This window comes from Eubalaena glacialis, chromosome 15 (genome assembly GCF_028564815.1).
Source record: "Eubalaena glacialis isolate mEubGla1 chromosome 15, mEubGla1.1.hap2.+ XY, whole genome shotgun sequence".
NCBI classification, from domain to species: domain Eukaryota; kingdom Metazoa; phylum Chordata; class Mammalia; order Artiodactyla; family Balaenidae; genus Eubalaena; species Eubalaena glacialis.
In genome coordinates, this window is record NC_083730.1 from 88,472,714 (window position 1) to 88,496,373 (window position 23,660).

The 23,660-nt window shown below is 56.0% G+C and overlaps 1 protein-coding gene across 3 annotated transcripts in view; it reads left to right on the plus strand.

Moving 5' to 3' along the window:
* The window catches only part of AACS (acetoacetyl-CoA synthetase), a 52,168-nt gene extending 29,063 nt beyond the window's left edge, over positions 1-23,105 (plus strand). Inside the window, exons 9-18 of one of the 3 annotated variants that reach the window (XM_061169201.1) lie at positions 1,020-1,100; positions 5,055-5,179; positions 9,305-9,369; positions 9,505-9,627; positions 11,485-11,598; positions 12,285-12,410; positions 17,010-17,079; positions 17,650-17,708; positions 18,529-18,731; positions 21,198-23,105. In XM_061169201.1, the coding sequence (XP_061025184.1) occupies positions 1,020-1,100; positions 5,055-5,179; positions 9,305-9,369; positions 9,505-9,627; positions 11,485-11,598; positions 12,285-12,410; positions 17,010-17,079; positions 17,650-17,708; positions 18,529-18,731; positions 21,198-21,335 (1,104 nt within the window). In that variant the 3' untranslated portion in view covers positions 21,336-23,105. The other 2 variants (XM_061169202.1, XM_061169203.1) reach the window with 2 other exon arrangements.
* The last annotated feature ends 555 nt before the right edge of the window (positions 23,106-23,660 follow it).

Consider the following 23,660-nt stretch of genomic DNA (forward strand, 5'->3'; position numbering starts at 1 on the left):
CCTTAGGATCTTGTGTGAGATACATTGAAAGGATGGGAAAACCGAGAGATGAAACAGCTGGTTCAGGGTCCCCTTGCTCTGCTCTCTGCATTGTGCTTGGGGCTGGGAAGCTTCCAGTCCTCCCTGTGAGCCACAGACGACACAGAGTCATTTGGAACAAGCGGGGTCTGGGCAGTGGAATACTATACAGCTGTACAAAAAACCATGAGGGGAGCTCCCTGTATTGATAAATGGAAAAAGCAAACTGCAGGACAGTGCGTCCAAATAAAAAACCAGCATAAATAAATACATGCAGGTAGGCAAGAAACATACTTGGAAATATACATGGGAAACGTATAGGGTTACTGGTTGCAGAAGGGGGCGGGGGGCTTGTCATGGTGTATGCTTTCGAGTTTCGGTCCAAGCGAATATACTGCCCAGTAAACATTAAAATAAAAAATAATAGATCACATGTTGGGGTTGGGAGAGAGGGGTCTGACTGGGCGTTTGAGCTGAAAGCAGGGTCTCGAGCTACCCCTCGGCCAAGGAGTCCCTGAGCTCTGATCCAAGGCTCTCGGAGCTGCAGACCCAGCAGCGGCTGTGCACCCCGGGGACATTCTTGCTCAGGCATCCACCCTTCCCCGTCCACCACGAGGGAGCAAGGCTGGCCTCTAGTGCCCTGGTCTGGAGGTGCAGGTGTCCCTGCATCCAGCCTTTTGCCCTCATCTTTGTGACTCTCCGCTCCGTGATCTTCACTCCTCTTTGCCTGAGGTTGGTGGGTCCCCTGTGCCCCTGATCACCTGGCGCCCAGAGCCTGCAGGCCGGCGGGGTTGGATCAGGCTTTCCTCTGGTGTCCCCGGCGAGTCTCAGGGGTCAGGTGGCAGAGGGACGGGAGCACTGCTCATCACGGCGAGGACGCTCAGACCTCTGCCTCTTCCTTCACCTCTCCTGCCCCAGGGCCGAGCGTCTGGGCTGCGCATGCCTCTGTGCCCTCGGAGGAAGCAGCCCGGTTCACACGGCATTCCCCCGCTTCTCCCCAGGGAACCCTCATCCAGCACCTGAAGGAACACATTCTTCACGGCAACATGACCAGCAGTGACATCATCCTGTATTACACCACGGTGAGTGCGGGTGCTGTGCTGAGATGGGTGCCCTCCCCCTCCTCCGCGCCCCTCCCAGGACGGGCTTTGGTTCATTCAGGTAGGGAGGCCTTCATCTTTACTCTTCTTTTTGCCTCTCCACCTTTGCACATGTCAGTAGCCAGAAGCGCAGCTCGAGCCGCAGGCAGCGTGCGCCAGACCCCAGGCCGCGTGCGCGAGACCCCGGGCAGCGTGCGCCAGACCCCGGGCTGCGTGCACGAGCAGCCCCTTCTGCGGGATCCTTCTCTCTTGCTCTCTTTCTCTCCCTCCCGGCGGCTGCCCACTTGAATCTCGGCACCAAGGTCGAGCACCAGCTTGGCCCGTCCCGCTGTGTTGACCTCGGTTGCCGCTGGGAGCCCTGGAACCCTGGGGAAATCTAGAGAAACCAAGGAGACTGTTAATTCAGTCTCTTGAGCCTGTAGAGGTGGGGATGAGTGTCACATGACGGAAATCTGCGGCTCAACCAGGGCGACAGGAACTTACCAGAGATGCCACGAGGACGGTCAGTTCTTGGTCGTGTGCAATAGTAAAGGGGCTCTGACCAGTTGAGGCGGAAAAGGAATTTACTGGAAGGCCGTGGGGCGGCGTGCTGAGAGGCAGAATAATGGCCCCAAAGGTGCCATGTCCTCACTCCCGGAGCCTGTGCGTGTCACCTGATGCGGCAAAGGGGCTCTGCAGATGTGATTCGGCTGCGGCGGCTCCGGAGCCCGGGAGAGTGTCCTGCATTATCCGGGGCCCAGGGTGATCACCAGCGTCCTTACACGAGGGAGGCAGGAGCGGTGGAGCCAGAGGGGGAGGACGACAGAGCAGAGGCCGGAGCGTGGTGGGACCATGAGCCGAGGAACGCGGGGGCCCCGTGAAGCTGGAAAAGGCAAAGAAAGACCCTCCCCTGGAGCCTCCAGAAGGAACTCCCAGCCCCGCTGACACCTGATTTTGGACACCCGACCCTCAGAACTCTCAGACAGTACATTTAGGCCACTGGGTTTGTGGCCGATGTTTACAGCAGCGAGAGGAAGGGCGTGCAGGGTGGCTTGGCCAGTTACTTCCATGGCTGGGGATCCAGGCGCGAGACCAGGCGGGGCCTGCCGGCGGCTGCGCGGCCAGACAAGAGCCGCCGCTGTACTGCAGCGCCGGCGGGAGGCCCGCTGTCCTGCCCCCAGGAAGGAGGTGGCCCTGCTTCCAGCCCTTCACGTGGTTTAGCGTGGGGCGGGCGTCATCAAACCAAAGCTTGAGCTCAAGGCGCTGGGGGTGTTCCTGACCCTGCTGAACCCTGGAAGGTGAGAGGTTAACAAGCGGAAGGAAGTGCTGTTTATCCCAAGGGAAGAAAACTCAAAATCAGCTTTTTCCAAGGCCGCAAATATCAAGAGGCTCCAGAGTGATTTAGCTCCCTTTCCTGGATGACAGTTCCGCTCTGCGTCTCCATGGAAGCAGAATGCTGAGGCATTCCTAACCTGGGAGGCCGAGGCCCAGGCCCTGCTGCTTCCCTGGTGCCGGAGCCCCAGGACCCGACGCGGACACGGGAGGGAGCGCTGACGTGCGACCAGGGGCAGGTCGCCCTGTCGCCCCGTCTCCCCGTGTGCCCAGTCGCAAATCCAGGGCTTTGGGCCAAATGATTTGGGTTTCTTTCAGCTGCAGGCTTTCCTTCCATCCCCCTCCCCCATCGTGGAACAGTGAGTGGTGCTGGGCCCCCGCCAGGCTCCGGCCCTTTCACACAGGAAGCCCAGCCCTGGGCCGTTAATGGAGCAGCGTTTTGAATTGCAGAACCCCACCCCCGGGGCAGCTACAGCTCCGCTGACGTCCAACTTAGCTGCCTCCCTGGGACACGGGGATTCCAAAACACAGGGTTTTGCACCGAGGGCACAATGGAAGGACTCAAGGATCCAGAGCAATTCTCTCAAAGGCAGTTCACTTTTCTGGGAAGCATCCTGCCCACGAAGGACGGGGCTGTTGCGTTTTTCGGTGGAGGATGCCAGGCGCCAGCAGCAGCCTCGGGTGCCCCCAGCCGGCCCCAGCCAGGCCTGTGCTGTCACTTACTGGCTCACTTTAACAGCTGGACCCTGAGGTGGCCAGGATTCAGTGCTGCCTATTACAATAATTCCTTGGGAACTCCCTGGCGGTCCAGTGGTTAGGACTCCACACCTTCACTGCCGAGGGCCCGGGTTCAATCCCTGGTTGGGGAACTAAGATCCCGCAAGCCGTGCTGTGAGGCCAAAAAAACAAGAAAAGTAAAAAAGATTCCTTGTTAGAAGAAACTCAACTTAGGATGTTAAAACCCTTAAAAAAAAAAAACGCAACTCAACTAAATGGAGGTTTTTGTGTGACCCCTGGTTCCCTTTGCCGTTTCCGTGGTGCCAAAGGGGGAGCATAGGTTGGTCATCGCGCTCTTACCCGCGTCACTCACACTGTTGTGACCTGTCTGGGGATTCTTAACTGCCACTTGGGTGCCACCTCACGTGGCTGCCTGGTCCCTGGTGGTGGGATTCTGACTTGGGGACACCGGGTGACCCGGGACACTGGGCCGCATCTGCTCCAGGCTCATGGGTGGGCATCCTGCTGCCCTCTTACGGGGTGGAATTGGGTTGTTTTGCCCTCTGGACAGAGATTCCTGCTCCCTTGTTCTGTCGCTATATTGCTTTAGGCTGGAATCGCCTACAAATTCTCCCAGCGTGGATGGGGGTGCCATTGTCAGTGGGGCTATGAGCACTCTTTGGCTGTGAAATTTTTTTTTTTTTTAATGAAATAATGCCATTTTAATCAAAATAAAGTAAAACCAAAGTCAAACAAGCATAAAGTTATCTTAAGTTTACAAAAAAACAAAAAAGTATGTAATTTTTAAAAACAAGTACCTACTGGAGGGATATGGAAACTGAGGAAGGATTCAGTATGTAATAAGAGCAAAAGGCTAAACACACCAAGTAAAACAGAATGTGAAATTTTTTTTAATTAAAAAAAAAATGCTCTACTTGCACGTGGTAAGCATTTCACGCAGCACATGGGAACTTGGTGAGAGGTTGGCGTCTTCCAGGGCCCAGACATCCGCCCCGCTCACTCCCCTGCCCCTCGGGCCCCTTTGCAGGCCCAGGGGTGGGGCTGGGGGTTCTGTATACGAATGGGGCGCTGCACACCCTCTGCCGGGCTGGCTCTGCCACTTTACGGTCTGTCTGCGAGACTGTTCCGCACGAAGCCAGGCCTCATTCTTTTTGACGGCTGCACAGTGGCCGACTCCTGAGTGCTTGCTGGGTGCCAGGCGCTGTTTCCCACGTCCGACCTGGGTTGCCTGCTCCAGCGCCCAGGGTTCCCTGCATGTGTGCACCACGCAACGGGCATCTCTGTTGCCTTCGGTCCCTTGTTGTCACCAGTGAGGCTGCAGGAAACATTCTCCGACATGTCGTAGTGCACACGTGTGCGTTGATCCCTGCCATAAACTCTTTTAATTTTTATTTTGATTTTGGCTTCATTGGGTCTTTGTGGCTGCGCGTGGGCTTTCTCTAGTTGCGGCGAGCGGGGGCTGCTCTTTGCTGCGGTGCGCGGGCTTCTCATTGCGGTGGCTTCTCGTTGCGGAGCACGGGCTCTAGGCGCGCGGGCTTCAGTAGTTGTGGCACGCGGGCTCAGTAGTTGTGGCGCGCGGGCTCAGTAGTGGTGGCGCACGGGCTTAGCTGCTCCGCGGCACGTGGGATCCTCCCGGACCAGGGCTCGAACCCGTGTCCCCTGCACTGGCAGGCGGGTTCTCAGCCTCTGCGCCACCAGGGACGCCCCTTTTGCCGTAAACTGTTGACGGGGAGTTGCTGGGCAGAGCGCTGTGCATTTGGGCCGGGCAGTTCTCGGCTACTTTGGCAGCATCGGGTGGTTTTCCAGGGATGTGAGAGGCTGTGTGACGGGGCCGAGGGGAGCTGGCCCGGCGCCGGGTTGACACGTGTTCCCCTCTGTCCGCTCCAGGTCGGCTGGATGATGTGGAACTGGTTGGTGTCTGCTCTCGCCACGGGGGCGGCCGTGGTCCTCTACGACGGCTCCCCGCTGGTGCCCACCCCCAATGTGCTCTGGGACCTGGTCGACAGGATCGGGTAGGTACCCGGGATGCTCACACACAGGGCGGCCGCTCTGAGGCTCTGGGTGCCGTCTCTGGAATGCTTTGCCACCCTCGATGTCCCCCTCTTGGCGGGGGTGGCTGTGTGAGGGTGTGGAGGTGCCAGGAGTAGGTGAAGCTGTCAAGGAGGGTGGGAAGGGGCGGGCGCCCCTGACAGGGACCGACCACGGAGATCCGTGTAGTGAGGGGGGGGCTGCCCCGCCCCCCAGGGCCCAGGGGTGAGCTCTGAAACCTCGGGCACCGGGAGAGGGAACGTGGTCTTTTTTTTGTAACTCTGGATTCCAAGAACTTGCAGAGCAGCGGCCCAGAAGAGAGGCAGACTGAGGGCTGATGAGAGCATTGTTTCACACGGGGCCCATGGCCCCAAGGGTGACAGAGAATGACCCAGGCTGAACGCACATACCTGTTCGGGGGACGGTGTGGAGATGCTCATCCAGGGGAGGGCAGGTCTGTCTCGGGGGCGTTGCCGGCGTTTGGCCTTCCCACCCGCCTTTCTGCGAGCCCTCAGGGCTGGCCAGCGCCTCGAGGGTCTCCCCGGACTCAGCAGCGTGCTTCCAGATGCCCTGCTGCCGGCGCTGCAGAAGGGCATCCCCGCCTCCCCGCAGTCCTGTGCATAGGGCGACAAGCGGGCATCCTGATGACAGAGGCAGCGGCCAGCTAAGGGGTGGTGTCAGGGGAAGGGTGAAATGGCCCCATTTCTCCCCCAGCCCCCTCCTCGTCGTCATTGCCAGAAACTGTCCGAAGACCCTGTTCCATTGGCACTTTCTTTGCTGATGAATTAATCATATCCAGCTGATGCATTCTCGCCACTGCGGCTGGTGGTCACCGTTGGCCTAATGATCGTGTTTCCAGGAACGAGAACACGGAAGCTGGCAGAGCTCCTGCGGCCCAGAAGTCAGCCACGCTCTGAAATGTTCTAATTACTTTACCTTTGAGTCCATTTACTTTGGGGAAACAGAAGGAACTGCTAATGTTCTTAAATCCTTGGGCATTAATATTTTAAGTATAACTTTGGCCTGGGTGATATTTAAATCCTGACATTTGGCTCACAATATTAGCGAGGAAATTTATTTCCTAATGAGCTTGTTGCCAGTGAAAGGTTAATCAAATCCCTGGGAAGATCTTTGCCTTGAATACCTGTAAGCCGGGCTCAGGAGGAGACACTTTGGACGTGTATGCCTGTGCTACAGGAAGAGGGATGGAGAGAGAAGGGTATATCCTGGGGCTTAGAGCTAATGAAGCTGAAGGATGGAGGGCCCAGGGAGACCCAACTTTGAGTGTGTATGCGTGCACAAGTGTGAGTATGCACCTGAGTGTGAACGTGTGAGTGTGTATGTGCATGTGCACAGGTGCACGAGGGTGTGAGCACGCATGTCTGTGAATGTGTGCAGGTGTGCGTGTGCGCACGTGTGTATATGCATGTGCACATACACATATGTGCACAGGAAAGTGGGTGTGTGAGTATGTGCACACGTGGGTGTGAGAGCACCCGTGCCTGTGGACGAGTGTGTGTGTGCATGCATGTGATTGTGTGCAGGTGCGTGTGCAAGCGTGCATGTGAGTGCGTTCGCAGCCCTGAGGTCTGGGTCTGTGTAGAACGCATGTGCTGGGCCTCTGCCTTACATCCCGGTTTGGCCTGTGCCCCGGACGCCAGCTGAGCCGTGGCCTTGGCCGTCCTCAGGGGCCCTCTGGCCTGGCCCTTCACCCGGCTGGGAGGGCTCATCTGCTGAGGTCAGCGAGGCAGGGGCCACTCTGTGGCCTGTGAGGGGCGCCCGAAGGACAGCATGGTGCTCCGGCCGCCCACGTGGGTGACAGGAGAGGGGGCAGGTCAGAGGGGATGGGATGCCTTCATTCCAGCTCTGCCACCTCCCGACGCTGAAGCAACACCAAATCAAACGTGCTTTCACCTAAAATCCTGTGGGTTTGTGGCAGGAGGAATGACTCTTCAGCGCTGGCAGGGCGGGCAGGGTCCTCGCAGTGCTATTTAAGGGCCTCTGATGTTTAAAATAACGCTGATGCACTTAGGGACGAAATCGTCGTGGATTATCATTGTTCAGCCCACAGGCTTACTAACACTTTTCATAACTGAGCAGTTATTTTGCAGACGTGAACGAGGTTAAAGGACGGATTGTCCTCTTTGTTTGGGGTGTGTTGCTGGGCTCTGCAGGTCTAGGCCGGGGAACATTCTGGCTGGGGTCAGGGCAGAACTCTGGCGTCTTTGTCCAGGTTTGCAACTGGGCAGGCAGTTCACGTTTAGGACTGCGGGACGCGTGTTCCGGGCTAGGGGAGCGGCGAGTGCCGACGCCCCGAGGGGACCGAGGTGGGGGCGGTGCGGAGGCTGGGAGGAGGCCCTCGTGGCCGGATGTGGGCAGTCGATTCGGGCGGTGGGGCTGGATGAGGGGGGAGGGCAGGGTCCCCCGGGGATTTCTGGGCTGTGCCGCAGGGCGGGTGTCTTCCGCGTGACGTGGCACCCCGTTGGGGCGTTGAACTCGGGGGCACTACATGATCCCCCCGCAAACTGTGGGGTCGAGGGCAGGCTGGGGAGACCGGGGCTCAGGCTGGCGGAGGCTTGGAGGGGCTGCGTCTGCAGGCGGCTCCTCACGGGGCTCCGGGCTGGGGCAAGCCGGGGAGCTGCCTCGTTCCTCGTGGGGTGCCTCCCAGCAGCACTCGCGAAAAAGACACGGCGCCGAGCACACAGGCAAGGGCGCCCGTGCTTCATGAACTCTGTGCTTTTTAAACCGTCTTCCACAAGCCCTGGAGACAGATGGGGAGGCCTGGCCCTTTCTTCACACAAGCAGGCCTGGGGCCCAGCCCCGGGACGCGGTGGCAGTCTTTACACACCGCTGAGGGCACGGTTTGCAGACAGACACCTGCGACTTGGGGAGGAGGGGGAGGGGGGATGCGCAGAAATCCACGTGCTGCTCCGTGTGGCTGGTGGCTGGACGTCTCTGCACCTGTGGCCGAGGCCGTCACTGCTGTCCGTCAGCGCGTGATGGGTCCCTGGTCTCCTGCTGAATACGGGTGACGCCTTAATTCTCAGAGGTGATCTGGAATTAGCTAATCAGACTACCTGAGCTTATGAAATAAGTGAGGAGGGGGTGGGGACTGTGTACGTTTCCTGATCCCCACGACCTCCCAGCTCCCAAAACAGCCTTCACGGGGACGCAGCGACCCCGGAGACGTCTGCGGTTTTAGTGGTGGCAGGGTGTCCCGGTGAAGTGAAGAGAAGAAAGGGACAGGAGGCACGAAAGACAGTAGTTTTGAGCCGTGGATTCCGCCCCTCGCAGCCCAGCCGGCCCTGGTTCTGTGTGTCTGTGCCTCCGAGCTCTGTCAAGCATCAGACAGCACGTGGCTGTCTCCCTGGAATGAATCTCGCCAGCCAGGTGCGAAGGGATGGGTTTTGCTGCCCAGAGGGGCGAGGAGGGACCTGGATTTTATGGCCTCCTTCAGCCCCCAGGAGAAAACAACCATTAGTTAGGAAGGTAGAGCTTTCGTGGAAGGAAACAGAACATGAAGCAACACTCTCCCCTTGAAAACACAGTGATTTATACTCAGCATAACGTGTTGTTCTCAGTGCAAACTCGGGGATAAAGGACTAGATTCTAAATGTTCAAAAAGAGAAGAAGAGTGGTTTTCTAAGTTTCATAAAAGTGTGAGCTTATTTAAGAAAGGCGGATGGGTCAGGAATTCCAAGCATGGCACCTGTGCTAACAAAAGCTCCCACGGCCCTCTCCACTTCCCTGGAAAACGATCGCGAGCGCTCAGAATTTGAGAGGTCTTGATTCTGTGGCCTCCTTTGGTCCCCCCTAGAGAAAACATCCTGCAGTTGGGAAGATGGTGGGTTTATGTGCAGACAGTTGTTTTAAGTAGAGCCAAAGGTTAAAGGGAGCCCGGTGCTCTGCAGACATGTCAGTGCTGGCCTCAGAGTAACGCAGGTGTTGTAACTGGCTTTCAACTACATATTAAGCATTAATTCAACCCAGAAAAATGACGTGTCTTGGATTTTGCAACCTTGTCCGAAATGGGTCACTAATTTGAGAAAGCTTTGGTGCCTGGAATATGCAAGAGCCTTGACGAGTTTCTGGTGTCTTCTTAACTTCAGCATCACCATCCTTGGAACGGGTGCAAAGTGGCTGTCAGTGCTGGAAGAGAAAGACGTGAAGCCAGGTAAGCGTGCCTCCCAGGGCGTCCGTTCCCTGTCTCGCCAGCCGCGGAAGTCAGATCCACCCTGTTACCTGGTTCCTGCAAGCCAGGCAGAGGGTGTCGGGTTTGGCCCTGATCTCTCAGTGATTCTGGCTCTAGTGGAAACTCACAGCCTCCAGACGCTGCACACGATCCTGTCCACCGGCTCCCCACTGAAAGCGCAGAGCTACGACTACGTCTACAGGTGCATCAAGAGCAGCGTCCTCCTGGGCTCCATCTCAGGTACGGCCCCCGCCATGTGCCTGCGCCGTGGAGAAGGTTCTGGAAGAACCGGAGGACTCGGGGACCAGGCTTGGCCACTAAGCGTGCTTCCCCTGTGACCCAGCAAGTCCACCGGCTTGAATTTATCTGCGTGAACAGTCAGCAGGGAGGGCGTGCACGTTTGCGCGGTCAGTGTTCCTTATTCTCGGTAGTTATGTTCTAGGGAGAGGCTGCAACACTGAGTCAGCCATTCCTGAACCTTCGCCGGGGGTGGGGAGTATACGCACACACCGCACACTGATCGTAACTTTAGATCCTAAACAACTCGTCCTGGTGGATTCTGTTTTCTTCACAAAAGAGAAAACAAGGTTCGCACGTGCCAAGTGACTGGCCTGAGGCCACCCACTAGCTGGGTACAGAGTGGGATTCAAACCCAGTCCTGCTGCCTCAGAGCCGAGCTTCCCGCCCGCCCAGCGCATCCCCTGGTCCTCCCCGGCGCCCGCCTGGTGGGCAGGGGTGCTGCGGTCGGATGGGCGCGGGGCTGTCTGCCGGGCCGGCCCAGCCCATCTCGGGGCAGCCGTGTCTGTTAGGCTCTCGGCCTGTCCTCCTGCCGCTGTCCCGAGCGCCCCAGCTCCAATCCAGAAGCAGCGGAAGCAGCACTTCTGCTCCCAGCGCTGTGCTTCCTTGGGGCGCGAGGCTGCCCCGAGCTTGCTGGTCACGGCCGTGAACGCGATTCTCCCGTCTTCATGGGACGCGCCAGCCGTACCTCGAGGTGTCTGGAGGAGGGAGGCAGGTCAGCACGCTTCGATTCTGCCCGGAATTAATCCTGCCAGTTGTTGAAGCATTGAAACATTTTATGTGGGTTTCGATCCCCCTGCCCCACCCCGTTCATATACGCAGAGCGTGATCGGGGAGAAGACACTTCTTAAATCACAAGGCTGTCTTTTTAGGTGTGCAGACAGGTGTAAAGGGGAGCACGGACACCAGTCTCCGGATCGCCGAGTCTAGGAAGGGACCAAGTCGGGGCTCTGTGTATGCCCCCTGCCCACGGCCTCCCCCCCTTTCCTCCCTGGGCTGCCGTCTCCAACCGCTGTGCGCCCTGGTGGGCCCCGTGCGTGTCCCTGTGCCCACAGAGCATCCCGCACCGCGGGCACGTGCGAGGGGGCAGTTGTCACCGGCTGGGCCCAGGTCCAGGCGTTAATGCCACTCCGTCTTGATGGCACCCGGGGTCCGACTCTCTTTCGAGCCCCTCCCTGAAACGGAGTGTTTCGCAGCCAGCACGTTCTCTCTTGCGGGAGACTCGCACTCCAGGGCCACAGGGTTTCTGCTTGTCTGATGATTAAGTGAACATAAACCACAGCAAAGAGACTCTGCACATGACCCATCTGCCGCGGCAGTTCCTGCAGACAGGTCTGATGGGGCGAAGCTTCCACTTTCGTGAACCTGAGTCTAGGATTTCCGTGCGACCACGAGAGGTCATTTATTTGGTTTCTCCTTCAGCACGTAGCCCTGGTCAAAACGATAAATCACCCGGACACGGGAGGTTCAGTCCAGTTTCTAAGTCACCTCCCCGCTCCCTCCCTGAAGAGAAGCTCAGCTCTCTGGGAATTTTTCAGTATTTATCTGGAGAAAGAGTAGTATATATTTGTCCTCTGGGGTCTTTCTCCTTTATTGTTCATTAATAAAAAACATGGACAGTTTGTCTCAGTCTTCTGAAATTTTTTTTTTTTTTTTGGCTGTGCCGTGTGGCTTGTGGGATCCTAGTTCCCCAACCAGGGATCGAACCCAGGCCCTCGGCAGTGAAAGCCCGGAGCCCTAACCACTGGACCGCCGGGGAAGTCCCGGTCTTCCAAATCTTGAATCTCCTTTTTTTTGCAGGTGGCACCGACATCATGTCTTGCTTCGTGGGCCAGAATCCTTCCATTCCTGTGTACAAAGGGGAGATTCAGGCCCGGAACCTGGGCATGGCCGTGGAGGTGTGGAATGAGGAAGGTGACGGCTCCCAACCCTTTCTCTCTCTGTGATGAGGTGTGAGTGGTAACTGGATACGCTTGGATGTGTAACTTTGCTTGGGGCCAGTCCTCCAAAACCGCCCCGTCTGAGGGGCCGCCGCTCACAGACTGCTGGCCCCCAGGCCTGGCTGAACACCCGCTGGGCTCCCCGGCCTCCTTCAGCCCGTCCGGCTGAGGAGTGGGTGTTGGCCTGCAGCACAGACGGAGGGCCATGTGCTTGGAACGCCAGGCAGGCATCCAAACTTTGGGGTCGCTGCTGAGGCCACCCCACTGCCTCAGCAGCCTCGTGCCCTGACCCTGACGAGGACCCAGAGCAAGATGCAGGACCCGAGGGGCAGCGCGATACCATTTGTGCAGCATTTAGAAACACGCAAAATGACGTGTTATTCAGGTGCACGTAGATGTGGTAAAATTATTAATCCACAGAAGGGCACAGTACAGGATTGAAGTCAAGAGCGAGAGCGGGGGGAGCGTGGTGGGGAGGTTAGCGTGGCTTCGGTGGCACTGGGGTGACGGGCATGTGGGTGGGGCCGGCCGCATAGCTTGGATGTGTCTGAAATACTCTGCGATAGCTCATAGCTTAAAGAAGGAGAGAAGGAGAGAGAGAGAGCCGGGGTGTTTGGCTGTGGCGTGTGCTCAGTGTATCTTTCCTTCCTCCCCGGCCAGGCAAGGCAGTCTGGGGGGAGAGCGGTGAGCTGGTGTGTACCAAGCCGCTCCCCTGCCAGCCCACGCACTTTTGGAACGACGAGAACGGCAGCAAGTACCGGAAGGCGTATTTCTCCAAATTCCCAGGTGGGTCGGGATGCAGGTGGAGCTGCCCAGATTCCCGCCCGGGCCGGGCCTTTGGTGTCTAATTCTGGATGCGCCTGCCCCCTGCCGGCCCCCCCACCCCCCGCAACAAAGCCCAGTGAGGCTGCTCGCAGCTCATTCCGCCAGTGGGGCGATGATGAATTTTTGATCAGTATCTTGTCACCGTCAGCTTGAAGCCATTTTACGAAACCCTAATCTGGGTTTAGATTACTCTTAACCACCCTCTGTGCCCAGAGCCCCTTGGCCCGGAGCCCCTTGGCCCGGAGCCCTGCTCCTGGGAGCCGGCACGACCCGCTGGTTTGCCTGCGTAGGGGCGGGAGGCCCGCTCGCTTACCCAGGCTCGTCTGCCTGTTCGGGGAGAGATGCGTGTGCGAGAGGTGTCTGGCTGGGGTCTCCTCTGTCTCACACCCCATCATCCAGTCCTCGTGGAGGTGATGGGAGAAGAGAGCTTTTGCAGCGGGATGATTAATTCCAGGCCATCACTCAGGCTGCCACCCTCCGTTCATCTTCGGAGTGGTGTCTTGCCCCAGAGCTGGAAAGTCTTTTTATTTAAAGCTCTGACTCCTGCCTCCTCATCTTACTTCATGAGCAACCTCGAGTGATTGCAGCTTGTAATTCATAATGTCGCGAGCATTCTGCTCCAGAGTGACGTACACCTAAGCACTTGCTCTCTCCAACCTCTAGAAAGGTAATTCTAGTTTGCATAAACCACATGTGGTGAATCAGGAAGTGGCAGGTGACCGTCGGGGGTAGAAGGTGCCACGGGTCCATCCCGTTTCTCGGCCTTGCGTGTTCCCGTGTAATGTCCCACGTAAAAGCCATCGTACCTGGCATAGCACATCGCATATGAGGGTAGCAGGAGCATCCCTCCCCGCCATGTGGCCTGGCCTCCATTGGATGCCTGCTGCATTTAAGCCCCACCTTGGGTCCTGCCAGTGTGTAGCTGTTCAGACAGACTAAAGCAGAATAGAGAGAGAGAGAGGGAGAGAGAGAGGTTCCTCAAATGACCTTGAAGAGGAGTCGGGGCTCCTGTCCTAGGAAGGGATTAGAACCTCAGCTTGAAGATCCATCTAAGAAATGACATCTCTTCATCTTCTGCAACACCGCTCTTTGAAAACTCTTTTCTGTCACTTTTTGTTATATGTGCAAGGGTTCGCGTGATAAATGTCTCTCAGGATTAATTTCAGAAAAAGTCTTTATTTCCAAAGCTCTGATATTCCTTCTTGGAGGAAACAAATACTTGGTGATCTGTTATATTTTCCATTTTTGCCTTGGCTGCCAGGAAACTCAGAGCTGCCATCATTGCTCTGTTGTAGCAGTCCTCTCACCCCAGTGCAGAGTTTCTGATTCTTTCAATAACCCCATCATATAGTTGGCTTTATAGGTAGCTTCCTCAAATGCTTTCTGGAAGTAGGTGTGACATACGAATAAATATGGAGAAACAAGGGCAGATAAGATAATGGGATCTGAAGCTGTTGGTCATGGTCAGGGTGGACACAGGCTGAACTTAGACCACTTCTCCAGGCCCAGCACTGAGAGATTCTTGGACTGTATAGGACATGGCTCAATGATAAAAGAAGACAACAACAAAGAAGCAAGGTCTTCCTTTCTGCAACAGGCAGCCGACTTACAGATATCACTACCCTGAAAAATTAGGCCAGGTGAAAATGTAAACTGACAAGGTGCCGATATGGAAAAGTATCCAAGAATTTATTAAGTGACAAATAGGAGTTCAGAACCGAGGGCATTGTATCCCTTCTGTGTGAGTTTTTAAAAGGAAATGTATGTATGTATGTGTGTGAATAATATGAGCCATTTTGATTTTCTTTGTGACTTTTAATTTTTAAAAACCTACTAAAAATTTAAAAGGAAATTAAAAGCAGACTTTAGAAAGATTTAGATCATTCTGATTCTTCAAAGCAATGATTTCAGCTCTGAGTTTCCTGGTAGCCAAGGCAAAAATGGAAGTATGATGGGTACAGGTGACTGAAGATGACAAATTCCAAATAGGAAACCAGGCCTGCCCATGAGCCATCAAGATTTTGAGCTTGATGAGATGGAGCAGCCAAAGCTGCCATTGGCCCTCGTTAGCAAAACAGGTCCAGTGGTCATAGGTCCTTTAATAAGAGAAGCGTGTATGTGCAATGTGTTGTTTATTTATATTTACATTTATGTACATGGAAAGCTGGGCCATCTTTTTTTTTTTTTTTTTTTTAATGTACAGGTATACATGCTCACTCTAAAAAGATTTCAGGCAGTAGACCTCCAGGAATTAAAAGCAGGAGAAAGGCTGGGTTTGCCCATTCACCCTGTTGTATTTGTTCACGGGTCCCGTCACTGAAATGGCAGAGTAGGAGGAGAATCAGAGTGAAGCAGAATCACCTGCCATGAAAACAAGAGAGTTTGAACTGCAGGCCCAGGGGCATGGAAACCTAGAAAGAAACGCTTAATTTCTCTGATGTGGCAGCCGGGCACCAGAGCCTCCAGCCACTTGTGGATTCATCCCCTCAGCTTTGGTTTTGCAAGAGGTTGAAGCATGTCATTTCATTTTCACAAATGAAAACTTCTTCCGGGAGATTTGCATCTTCCTTTTTCTTTGCATTTCCAGGGCTTCAGTAAGGATCAGACTCATGGGAGGTCTGACTCCGTATAAGCCAGACTGTGCGTTGATCCTGGCACCCAAGTTCCAAAATGAAAAAGGATTCCCAGGAGGTGGGTGGGACAGGCCCTGCTGCTGTGTCTGCAGCTTGCTGTCTCCTGGGACCACCATTTATAAGCCTGGTTTTCTGAGTAGCCGTACAGACGTGCTTCTGCAAAACTTTGGCATGTCATTTGCAAACCTAGGAATGACTTTTCCACCCGTTTGTGTAGGGGAACCCTTTAAATATCCAATTAGAAAGAAGAGGTTTCAGCCACAGCAATCAGACAAGAAAAAGAAAATGCATCCATATTGGAAGGGAAGAAGTAAAACTGTCACTGTTTGCAGATGACATGATGCTATATATAGAAAACCCTAAAGTCTCCACCAAAAAACTATTAGAACTAATAAATGAATTTAGTAAAGTTGTAGGACACGAGATTAAGATACAGAAATGTGTTGTTTTCCTGTACACTAATAATGAACTATCAGAAAGAGAAAGCAAGAAAACAGTTCCTTTAAAGCTGCATCAAAAAGAATAAAATACCTAGTGGGGAAAAAAAAGAAAAGGTTTTATTTTTTAGCTTGGGGAGGAGGGAAGAAGGCCCTCGAGGCCTCCCGTCCTCTTTGCTCAGAATAAATGAGCTCATGAGGCCTTTCCTTCTCTTCCATGGCCTCCCAAGCACTGCATGCTCCCTGCAGGCGGGGGACCTGGGCTTCATCTCCGGAGAAGCCTCGGTCATGGCTTGTAGCCACTTGTTGGGATGAGGGCATCAACGGAGTATGTTGTCATTGGAGGGGTAGCAGCTCAGAGTCACGGGCCGACTGGGTTATTAGCACTTACAGTTGGAACGTGTGTCAAGAACTGGGAAGGAAGAGATGGCATCCGTGAGGACCCTGAGCTGGCTTGGTTTGCCATTTTCCCCTTGCTGGATCGCAGGGGCTCTGGGGCTTATTTCAGGAGGCCAGGCAAGTGAGTTCCGAGTCGCGCAGAGCCGGCAGAGCTGTGCTCTTGACTGCTCCCCCCGCCCCCCCCCCCGGGGCGCTTCCTCTATTTGTGGGGCCCATCCTAGGCCAGTTGTGTTTGCCCAAGGGAGGAGGCCTCCTGGCAGTTCCCCTGTGAGGCGTGGCTTCTCTCTACTGCTCCGTGTCGGGTGGAGGATGTGTCCAAAGCTGGGGCCGGATCCCTTGGATCTGTTGCTTTGCTGCATCCAGGACGGGGCCCTCCCCATGAACGTCACCAGCCCAAGGGCCCAGCTGCACGCTGCGGGCCACGTCGGGGTGGCTCAGGGCGCACGGTGTCGGTGTCACCTGATTCTTCCCTCTTTCTCCGCCCTCCACGTGCCCTGGGTTTTACCTGCTCGTTAAGCCTCTGCCCACGTGGCTGGTGTCTTAGTTCAGGCTTAGGTTACTGGGACCATTGCAGTCGCCTCCCACCTGGTCATGCGCCTTTTGTTTATTCTGTTAAAGGTGGGCCCCAACCCCTCCAGACCCGCTACCTCAGCCACCCCAGACCACCCTCTCTTCCCAAGGCGGGGTTGTACTTTCCCACCCTCCATTCAGAGGCCCCCCTCAAAGCTCCGTTCATCTCCCCAGTCCCCCCTTCACGTCCTCACTGCTGGGGTTGCTCTCAGCCCCCGTGAATTCCCGCAGCCCTCGTTGGTACCTGCGGGAGGGGCGTTTCTTCCGCGCTGCCGCATCTCAGACCTCGGTGTGGGGCGGACCCCACTGGAAGGCGGAGCCCACTGGAAGGCGTGCGCTTGAGGGCGGGAGATGTCTGGCTCACTTCCGCCCCCAGCCCCACGTCACACCTGGTTCTGGGCCTCGGGGCGTGTCTGTTGACGAGAGTTACGTCGGTGTCATGCCTTCCGAGGGCGTCTGTCCAGGCAACCGGTCAGGATCCTGTCCCCTTGGAGTGACCGAGTCCCTCTGGCCCCCGGCAGGTGTCTGGGTGCACGGCGACTACTGCAGAATCAACCCCAAGACTAGGGGCATCATCATGCTGGGCCGAAGGTGAGGGCCGCGGACTTGGCTTCTCTTCCCTGGGGCCCCGCTTCCCGCGGCGTCTGGGCGGGGCGAGGGGGGCGCTTCCCGTGTCCGGGACCCTTCCAGCTGCTCGGTCTGCGGGCTGGGTTGGCTGCCCCACTTTGGGCCCTTGCTGGGTTCTTCCTGTGTCAGCTTCCTACGGGTGGGTCTGGGCCTGACCCACATTTCTGTGCCCCGCAGTGGTGGGTCGGGGGGCTTTGGGGTGGGAGGCCCGCGGCCGACGTGCCCCCCGTGTCTTGTCTGCCGTCGCTACGGCCCTTCCCGGAGTGAAGGGGGGAGGGGCGCCCGCACCCGGGAGGGGGGACCTGTGTGTGCGGGGGGGCAGGGAGGTGGCCGATGTGCCCACACAAAGGGGACCCCCTTGATAGCTAGCTTTGAGCTTAGAGGGGGAAAGGGGGGTGGTCGGGATCAGGAGCTGGGGAGGCCGCCAGTAATGACGGCATGCTGTCGTGGAAAGGGGGTGACTGTCCCTGGGGCCCCTGCGACGGGCCTCACTCTGGAGCTGCCGTGTGTCCACGACCTCGTCTCTCTCTCCAGCGACGGCACACTCAACCCCAACGGAGTGCGATTTGGCAGCTCGGAAATCTATAACATCGGTGAGCATTCTTCTGTGTCCCGGCATTGTTCTCAAGGCATCCAGGAGCGACGCAAGGAGTGTCTCAGCGGGGACCTGCTTTCCAAAGATCCCAACTTTTGGCATAACTCTTGCCCCTTTGCCTCCGGGCGTGAGAATCGACACGTATGAGCGTGTCCTTCTTTCTAGAACATGCCTCGTCCACACCGCTTGTGGCTCAAAAAACCTCAGGACAGGATTCTTAAGGTCCCGTGGCCCATCCCCATTCCATTACATCTCATCCTCACGGTGAGCTCCATCAGGTTGGTCAACTGTGTCCACTCTTTATGGGTGAAGAAAGACACACAGAGAGGTTGTGTGATTGCTGACAGTCACACAGTACCATCCAGGATGCCAAATAAAGACAGTGGGCCTTATGGATGCACAGTAGAGTCACCTGTGAGCCTTCAAAATGTCCCACCAGGGCCACGAAATCAGCCTCCCAGGGAGGCGGCCTCATGCGGATGACAGAGTCCCAAAGTCACGTCAGGGTTGTGTAATCAGGGTGGAATCTTGATCCATGTGATTCCAGCCTTTCTTCCTCCCACCAGTGGAGTACCCTTGCCACGGCACTTGATTCCTTTTCTTATTTTTAAATTTGTAATTGAGTAAGTAAGGCGGGTGCCCGGCTCCTTGTAAGACATCAGCCCTTCCAGCGCAAGCTACAGCCCTCTCACTCTGCTGGGGATGGGTGTCCTTCTGCCTGTTCCCCGGGGCTCTTGCCAGGGGGGGCCAGGGGAGCCACGGCGGTCCCCATCAAGGTGGCATGGTGTGAGAGCGAGGCCCTGGCCCTGTCTCCGCAGTGGAGGCCTTCAAGGAGGTCCTGGACAGCCTGTGTGTCCCCCAGTACAACAAGGACGGGGAGGAGAGAGTGATCCTCTTCCTGAAGATGGCTTCCGGCCACACCTTCCGGCCCGACCTGGTGAAGAGGGTCTGCAGCGCCATCCGCCTGGGCCTGTCCGCCCGGCACGTGCCCAGCCTCATCCTGGAGACCCAGGGCATCCCGGTATGGCCCCCCAAAAGCCCGCGTGCTTCTGGAGCTCTCATCTAGATGCTTGCTCATGCTTTATATATAGTTGGTCCCCGTTGCCTGGCAACCCCATCCTGTTTTCTTTTCTGCCATCTCCCTCTCTCTCTTTTTTTTTTTTTTTTTTTTAGTCTTCCTAAATTGCATGTAAAGCAACTTCTGCTAAATACCAGTCCTCAGAGGGTAAGCAGGCCCAGCCTGGCACGTCCAACTAGCTTTTCCCCTGTGTGGTTTTAGCGTGTGCTCAAATTATTAACGTGAAAATTATTTTAACTTTTTAAAGAGTCGCTGGGGTGCCATTGCTCTTGCCTTTTAATTTTAAGTTCTGCCTGCAGAAAGAAGATTTGAATCTATTTAGAGGCACGGCTCCAGAAAGCTGCCCCCCCCCACCAATACTTTGTTTCAGTTCTCAGTGGGGGAGGAGATGCACTCAGATCGGATCACGGCTTTAACTTGTGTCGCTTACAAAACAAAGGCCTCTGTCAGCCGAGAAGGCCTCTGTGTATACACGTGTGTGCGCACACAGCAGTGTAAGTGCACAGCCGAGCCAAGCCTGCAGAGTAGCTGTTCACAGAGGCGGGGACGGGAACGGGTTAACTGGGCCACCAGGGGAAGGAGAGTCTGCCTGTCGCTCCCCGAGCAGGGGCGGGCGTGTGAGGTGCAGTTAGAACCAGGGCTTTTTATACCGTCCACACTTTTTATTTCCTTTCCACTTTGGTTATGCGTAGGAAGGGCCCCACGGCCTGGGAGCTCTCTTGTCTCACTTGGCGAGTGACTCCGGTGACGCTGTGCAGACAGTGGCTCTCAGGGAGAGGAGGGACTTCTTGAGTCAGTGACACTCACTGTCTTTTCCCTGGTGAGGGTCTTAGGCTTCCCTTCAGTGGATCAGTTCTGTCTAGATTTGGAACAGTTTGGGGAACTAGAATGTGATAGTCCCCTCGGCTTTATTTTGTTGAGAACGAATCTGTGTCCTTTGCCGCCGAAATGGTGATTCCCAAACTGTATCTGCTCCCAAGAAGAGTGGAGCGATTTGCTGGAAGGTGAGGAACGTCCCGGCCTGTCTTTCTTTCCGTCCTCAGCCTGGCTCTCGTCCCCTGACTTCCGGGCACTCAGTTCAGCTCTCTCCTCCTCCGTTCGCTTGGCCTGTGAAGTCGTTTCGAGGGTTCCTGGGGCTTTTTTCAAGCGCCCTCGTGTTCTCAGATCCCTGTGGTCCGAACTAATGGATCACTTCAGCGAGGATTCACCCTGTGTCACCAGGCTGGTGGGGGTCCGGCCCAGCCACAGGGACTCGGGGCTGGACACGGCCAAGGTCACGGCCGGGGGTCTGGTCACACCAAGGGGAACACGAGCGGGCATCTGAGGCCCTGCCAGGCTGGAGGGCCCGGCGGCCACGACTGCCCTGATCTCAGCAGGTCTTCGTCACTGGTCACAGCTGACGTGCTGGCCCATCCTGACGGGAGGCTGTGCCTTATCTCTTGGGTAGGGGGGTAGGGAGGGGGCCAAGCAGGAGTCCAGGGACCTTCTGTCCCACTCCGCAGCCCCTCTCACCAGGAAGCAGGAGCAGGATTTCTTCTAAAACGACGCCTTGTTTGTTTTGTCAGCTGATGCAGGCTGTTCTTGGGGCTTTAAAGCACAGAAAGCACGCAAGACGCTTGCATTTCAGGGCGAGAGGGGCTGACGACGCCCCAGTGGCAGGTGGTCCCTCGGAAGCCGGTGCTCAGATCCTTAATTAGTTCACACGTAGACCGAGGTTTTCAATGAATGAATTTTAATTACATCTCAGGATAAAAAAGTGCCAGTGCAAGGAGAGATCAGGGCACCGGCAGCTTTATTAAAGGGCTCTCTGTTTGTTCCAGAATTTTCCTGGTCCCTAAACACGCCAGCACAGCCGCCAAATGACCATTGGGGTTAAAGATGAAACGCGTGCTACGAATTTTAGAGGGGCCTTTGAGCATTTGGACAGAGTCCGACTATGGGAAAAGCAGTGCCCCATCTCATCCAGATGACGGTTCTGGGGGAAGATTTGCCGGAAGTTTGGCGAGGCTCTTGGACGAAGCTCACTTTCCGGTGGTCGGGGACAGTCATAGGAAGCCAGCCCACTCCTGAAATAAGCTAGTCTTTCTAGTATAATACAGTGTAAGAAAGTAAATGTAAGTAGTAAAGAGGCAGTGTAACAGCGAGGCAGGTCCGAGAGCTGTGTGCGCCTGAACTCATCGGCTTGCCCACAGCCTCGGGGTGGTGCTCTGGTCCCCAGTTTATGTTCAAGGGGACAAACCCAGGTTAAGGAACTTGCTCAAAGTCACCCACCGAGAATCGCTCGCTCTCGTCGCCCCAGGTCACAATGGTCGTTTCGGCTTGGATGTGCCCAGGTGTCAGAGCTGAGGGACTTTTCTCCCCTTCGGGTCTAAACGCTCTTTCTGTCTGCTTCCTCCCCTCCCCTGGCAGTACACCCTCAACGGCAAGAAAGTGGAAATGGCTGTGAAGCAGATCATCGCTGGGAAAACCGTGGAGCACCGCAGAGCCTTCTCGAACCCCGAGACCCTGGATTTGTACCGGGACGTCCCCGAGCTGCGGGACTTCTGAGCCGGGCCAGCTGGCACGTCCCTGAGCCACACACGTCTGTCCTGTCACTTCTGTGCGTTCAAGAAGTTACTTAGAGGGACTTCCCTGGTGGCGCAGTGTTAGCAATCCGCCTGCCAGTGCAGGGGACACGGGTTCGAGCCCTGGTCCGGGAGGATCCCACATGCCGCGGAGCAATGAAGCCCGTGCGCCACAACTACTGAGCCTGCGCGTCTGGAGCCTGTGCTCTGCGACGAGAGAAGCCACCGCAATGAGAAGCCCGCTCGCCGCAACTAGAGAAAGCCCGGGTGCAGCAACAAAGACCCAACGCAGCCAAAAATAAATAAATGAATGAATAAATAAATAAATTTATTAAAAAAAAAAAAAAAAGAAAAGAAAAGACTTAGAAACCTACGGCTCTTCGCAAAGGAGTTTGCACCAAGTCCATAGGCCTGGGGAAGAACGATTCTCTGTTCTGCGGTTTCATCTGGTGGGTCCCTGAGTCTTCCACCCGCCACAGGGGGATCCTGACCTTCAGGGGCCGAAAGGGAGGGTTTGGGTTGTGTGTGTGGCAGTCTGGAGAGTGTGTGTCTTTGCACACTCGCAGGGAGGAGCTGGGGTCTCCTGTGCGTGCACCGGCATGGCCGACGCCTGGTCCCCATCCAGGGCCCGCAGGCATCCTGGTGACGGCTCACCCCAGGGCAGTGACCGGCCTGCAGCCTTGTACTGTGGCTCCATTTCCCTCTCTTAAGGCCCAGATCTCTTTCTTCCCTCTGTGTTGGTCTCCCGGCTCTGGCCGCCACCCTTCAGGGCCCATCTGTCTGCTGTGGCACGTTACCTGTCACGGGGCCCGTCCCAGGGGGACTTTACAGCATCTCACGGCAGAGTCTCAGGACCCCGGGCCGACTGCTCTCCCGCTGTCTGTGTGTCACGGACAGAATCTGGGCAGCTCCTGGGGGAACCGTGTGTCACACCCAGCCACCGGTGCTCCCCGGCAGATGGAGTTCCAGTTCCCTTTGGAGAATGAGTGGGTTTCACGTTTTAATAGGATCTCTTAATTTCACGGGCTTTGAGTGGTTTGAAATTTTTTTAATGTTAATTAAGTGTGTGGTGTGTGGGTGTTTGAAGGCGTGGGTGATGTCCACGCCGTGGGGAGTGTCACTCAGGGATGCGGGCGAGCCCCCAGGCCACGGGTCCTGCTGAGGCAGAGCCGCTGGGCCTCAGGGGACGTGGCCTCACTGCACAGGGGGCCGGGACCTGCACATCAAAAGCTTGTCGCCAGCAGCTGTATGTACTTTTGAATGTATTGTTCAGTTCAGCCTCTTAACACACTTCTGTCATCGTAATGTTCATTTTTGTATTTTTTAAAACCGAGTACAGTTAAAATCTTTCTTGAACTCTTTTTCTCGTGGATTATAGAAACGGGGCAGCACTGAGTTTACTGGAGTTAATTTATGACCACATTTTAAATGCAGAGTAAAGTCCGGAAAAGTGATTCTATCTCGGGATAGTAAAGAGGTTTCCCCTCAGGTGGCAGCTCTGATAAATGGGTGATAGGCAGAGTGTCCCATTCAGAAGGACTCTGAAACCAAATCTCAGCTGAAAAAAAGTGCATCAGGATTGGCCAGCAATGTCTGTCATGGCTAAACGATGGATTGTTTCTTGTCAAGTGTGAATGTCAAGTATAAACTGGGTATTGTAAGAGACTGGATAGGCCTCTGCCAACTTAAAGGCAGACACACACACAATGTTTAATAAACGATTTTGAACTTCATAAAAAAACGGGGCAGGTGCTATGAGGCATTTAATACAGTAAGCATATACGTATATGTGCACACACCCGTGCGAGCGGCGTGCTGCGTGTTTTCTGTGAAGCCGGGGCTGGATCTGAGGGCCTAAAGCTGGTGCTGATGGGCCAGCCAGGAGCCACAACCCGCTGGGAGATGTTTGGCCCAGGTGGCGGGGGCATGTCCTGGGTCCCTGCTAGTTAGCGGCCGTGCCTGGTGACCGAATGGCCCCAGAGCCCTTCTCAGTGTGAAGCCACCCCCCAGAGGAGGAGGACTTTCCTCACCCTGGGCTCCCCCAGGGCTCAGGGCCGCCGGGGTTCTGGACGGCACTTCCTCATCATTGCAGGAGCCGGGTGGCACTTGGGTCGTTCCTGGCTCTGTGTCGCAGCATCCGGGCTGCCTCCTGGCAGGGCTCATTTTTCTCGCGTCACGGCAGGTTAGAGGCCGCTGTAGGGCGGGTGCAGGGGCGATAGGTGCCCGTCTCCTCCTGTCCCCTGGGCTCCGCCGTGCTCGCGTGGGGCTGCTCACCTCCAGCGTCCCATCCGTGTCCCAGGCAGGAAGG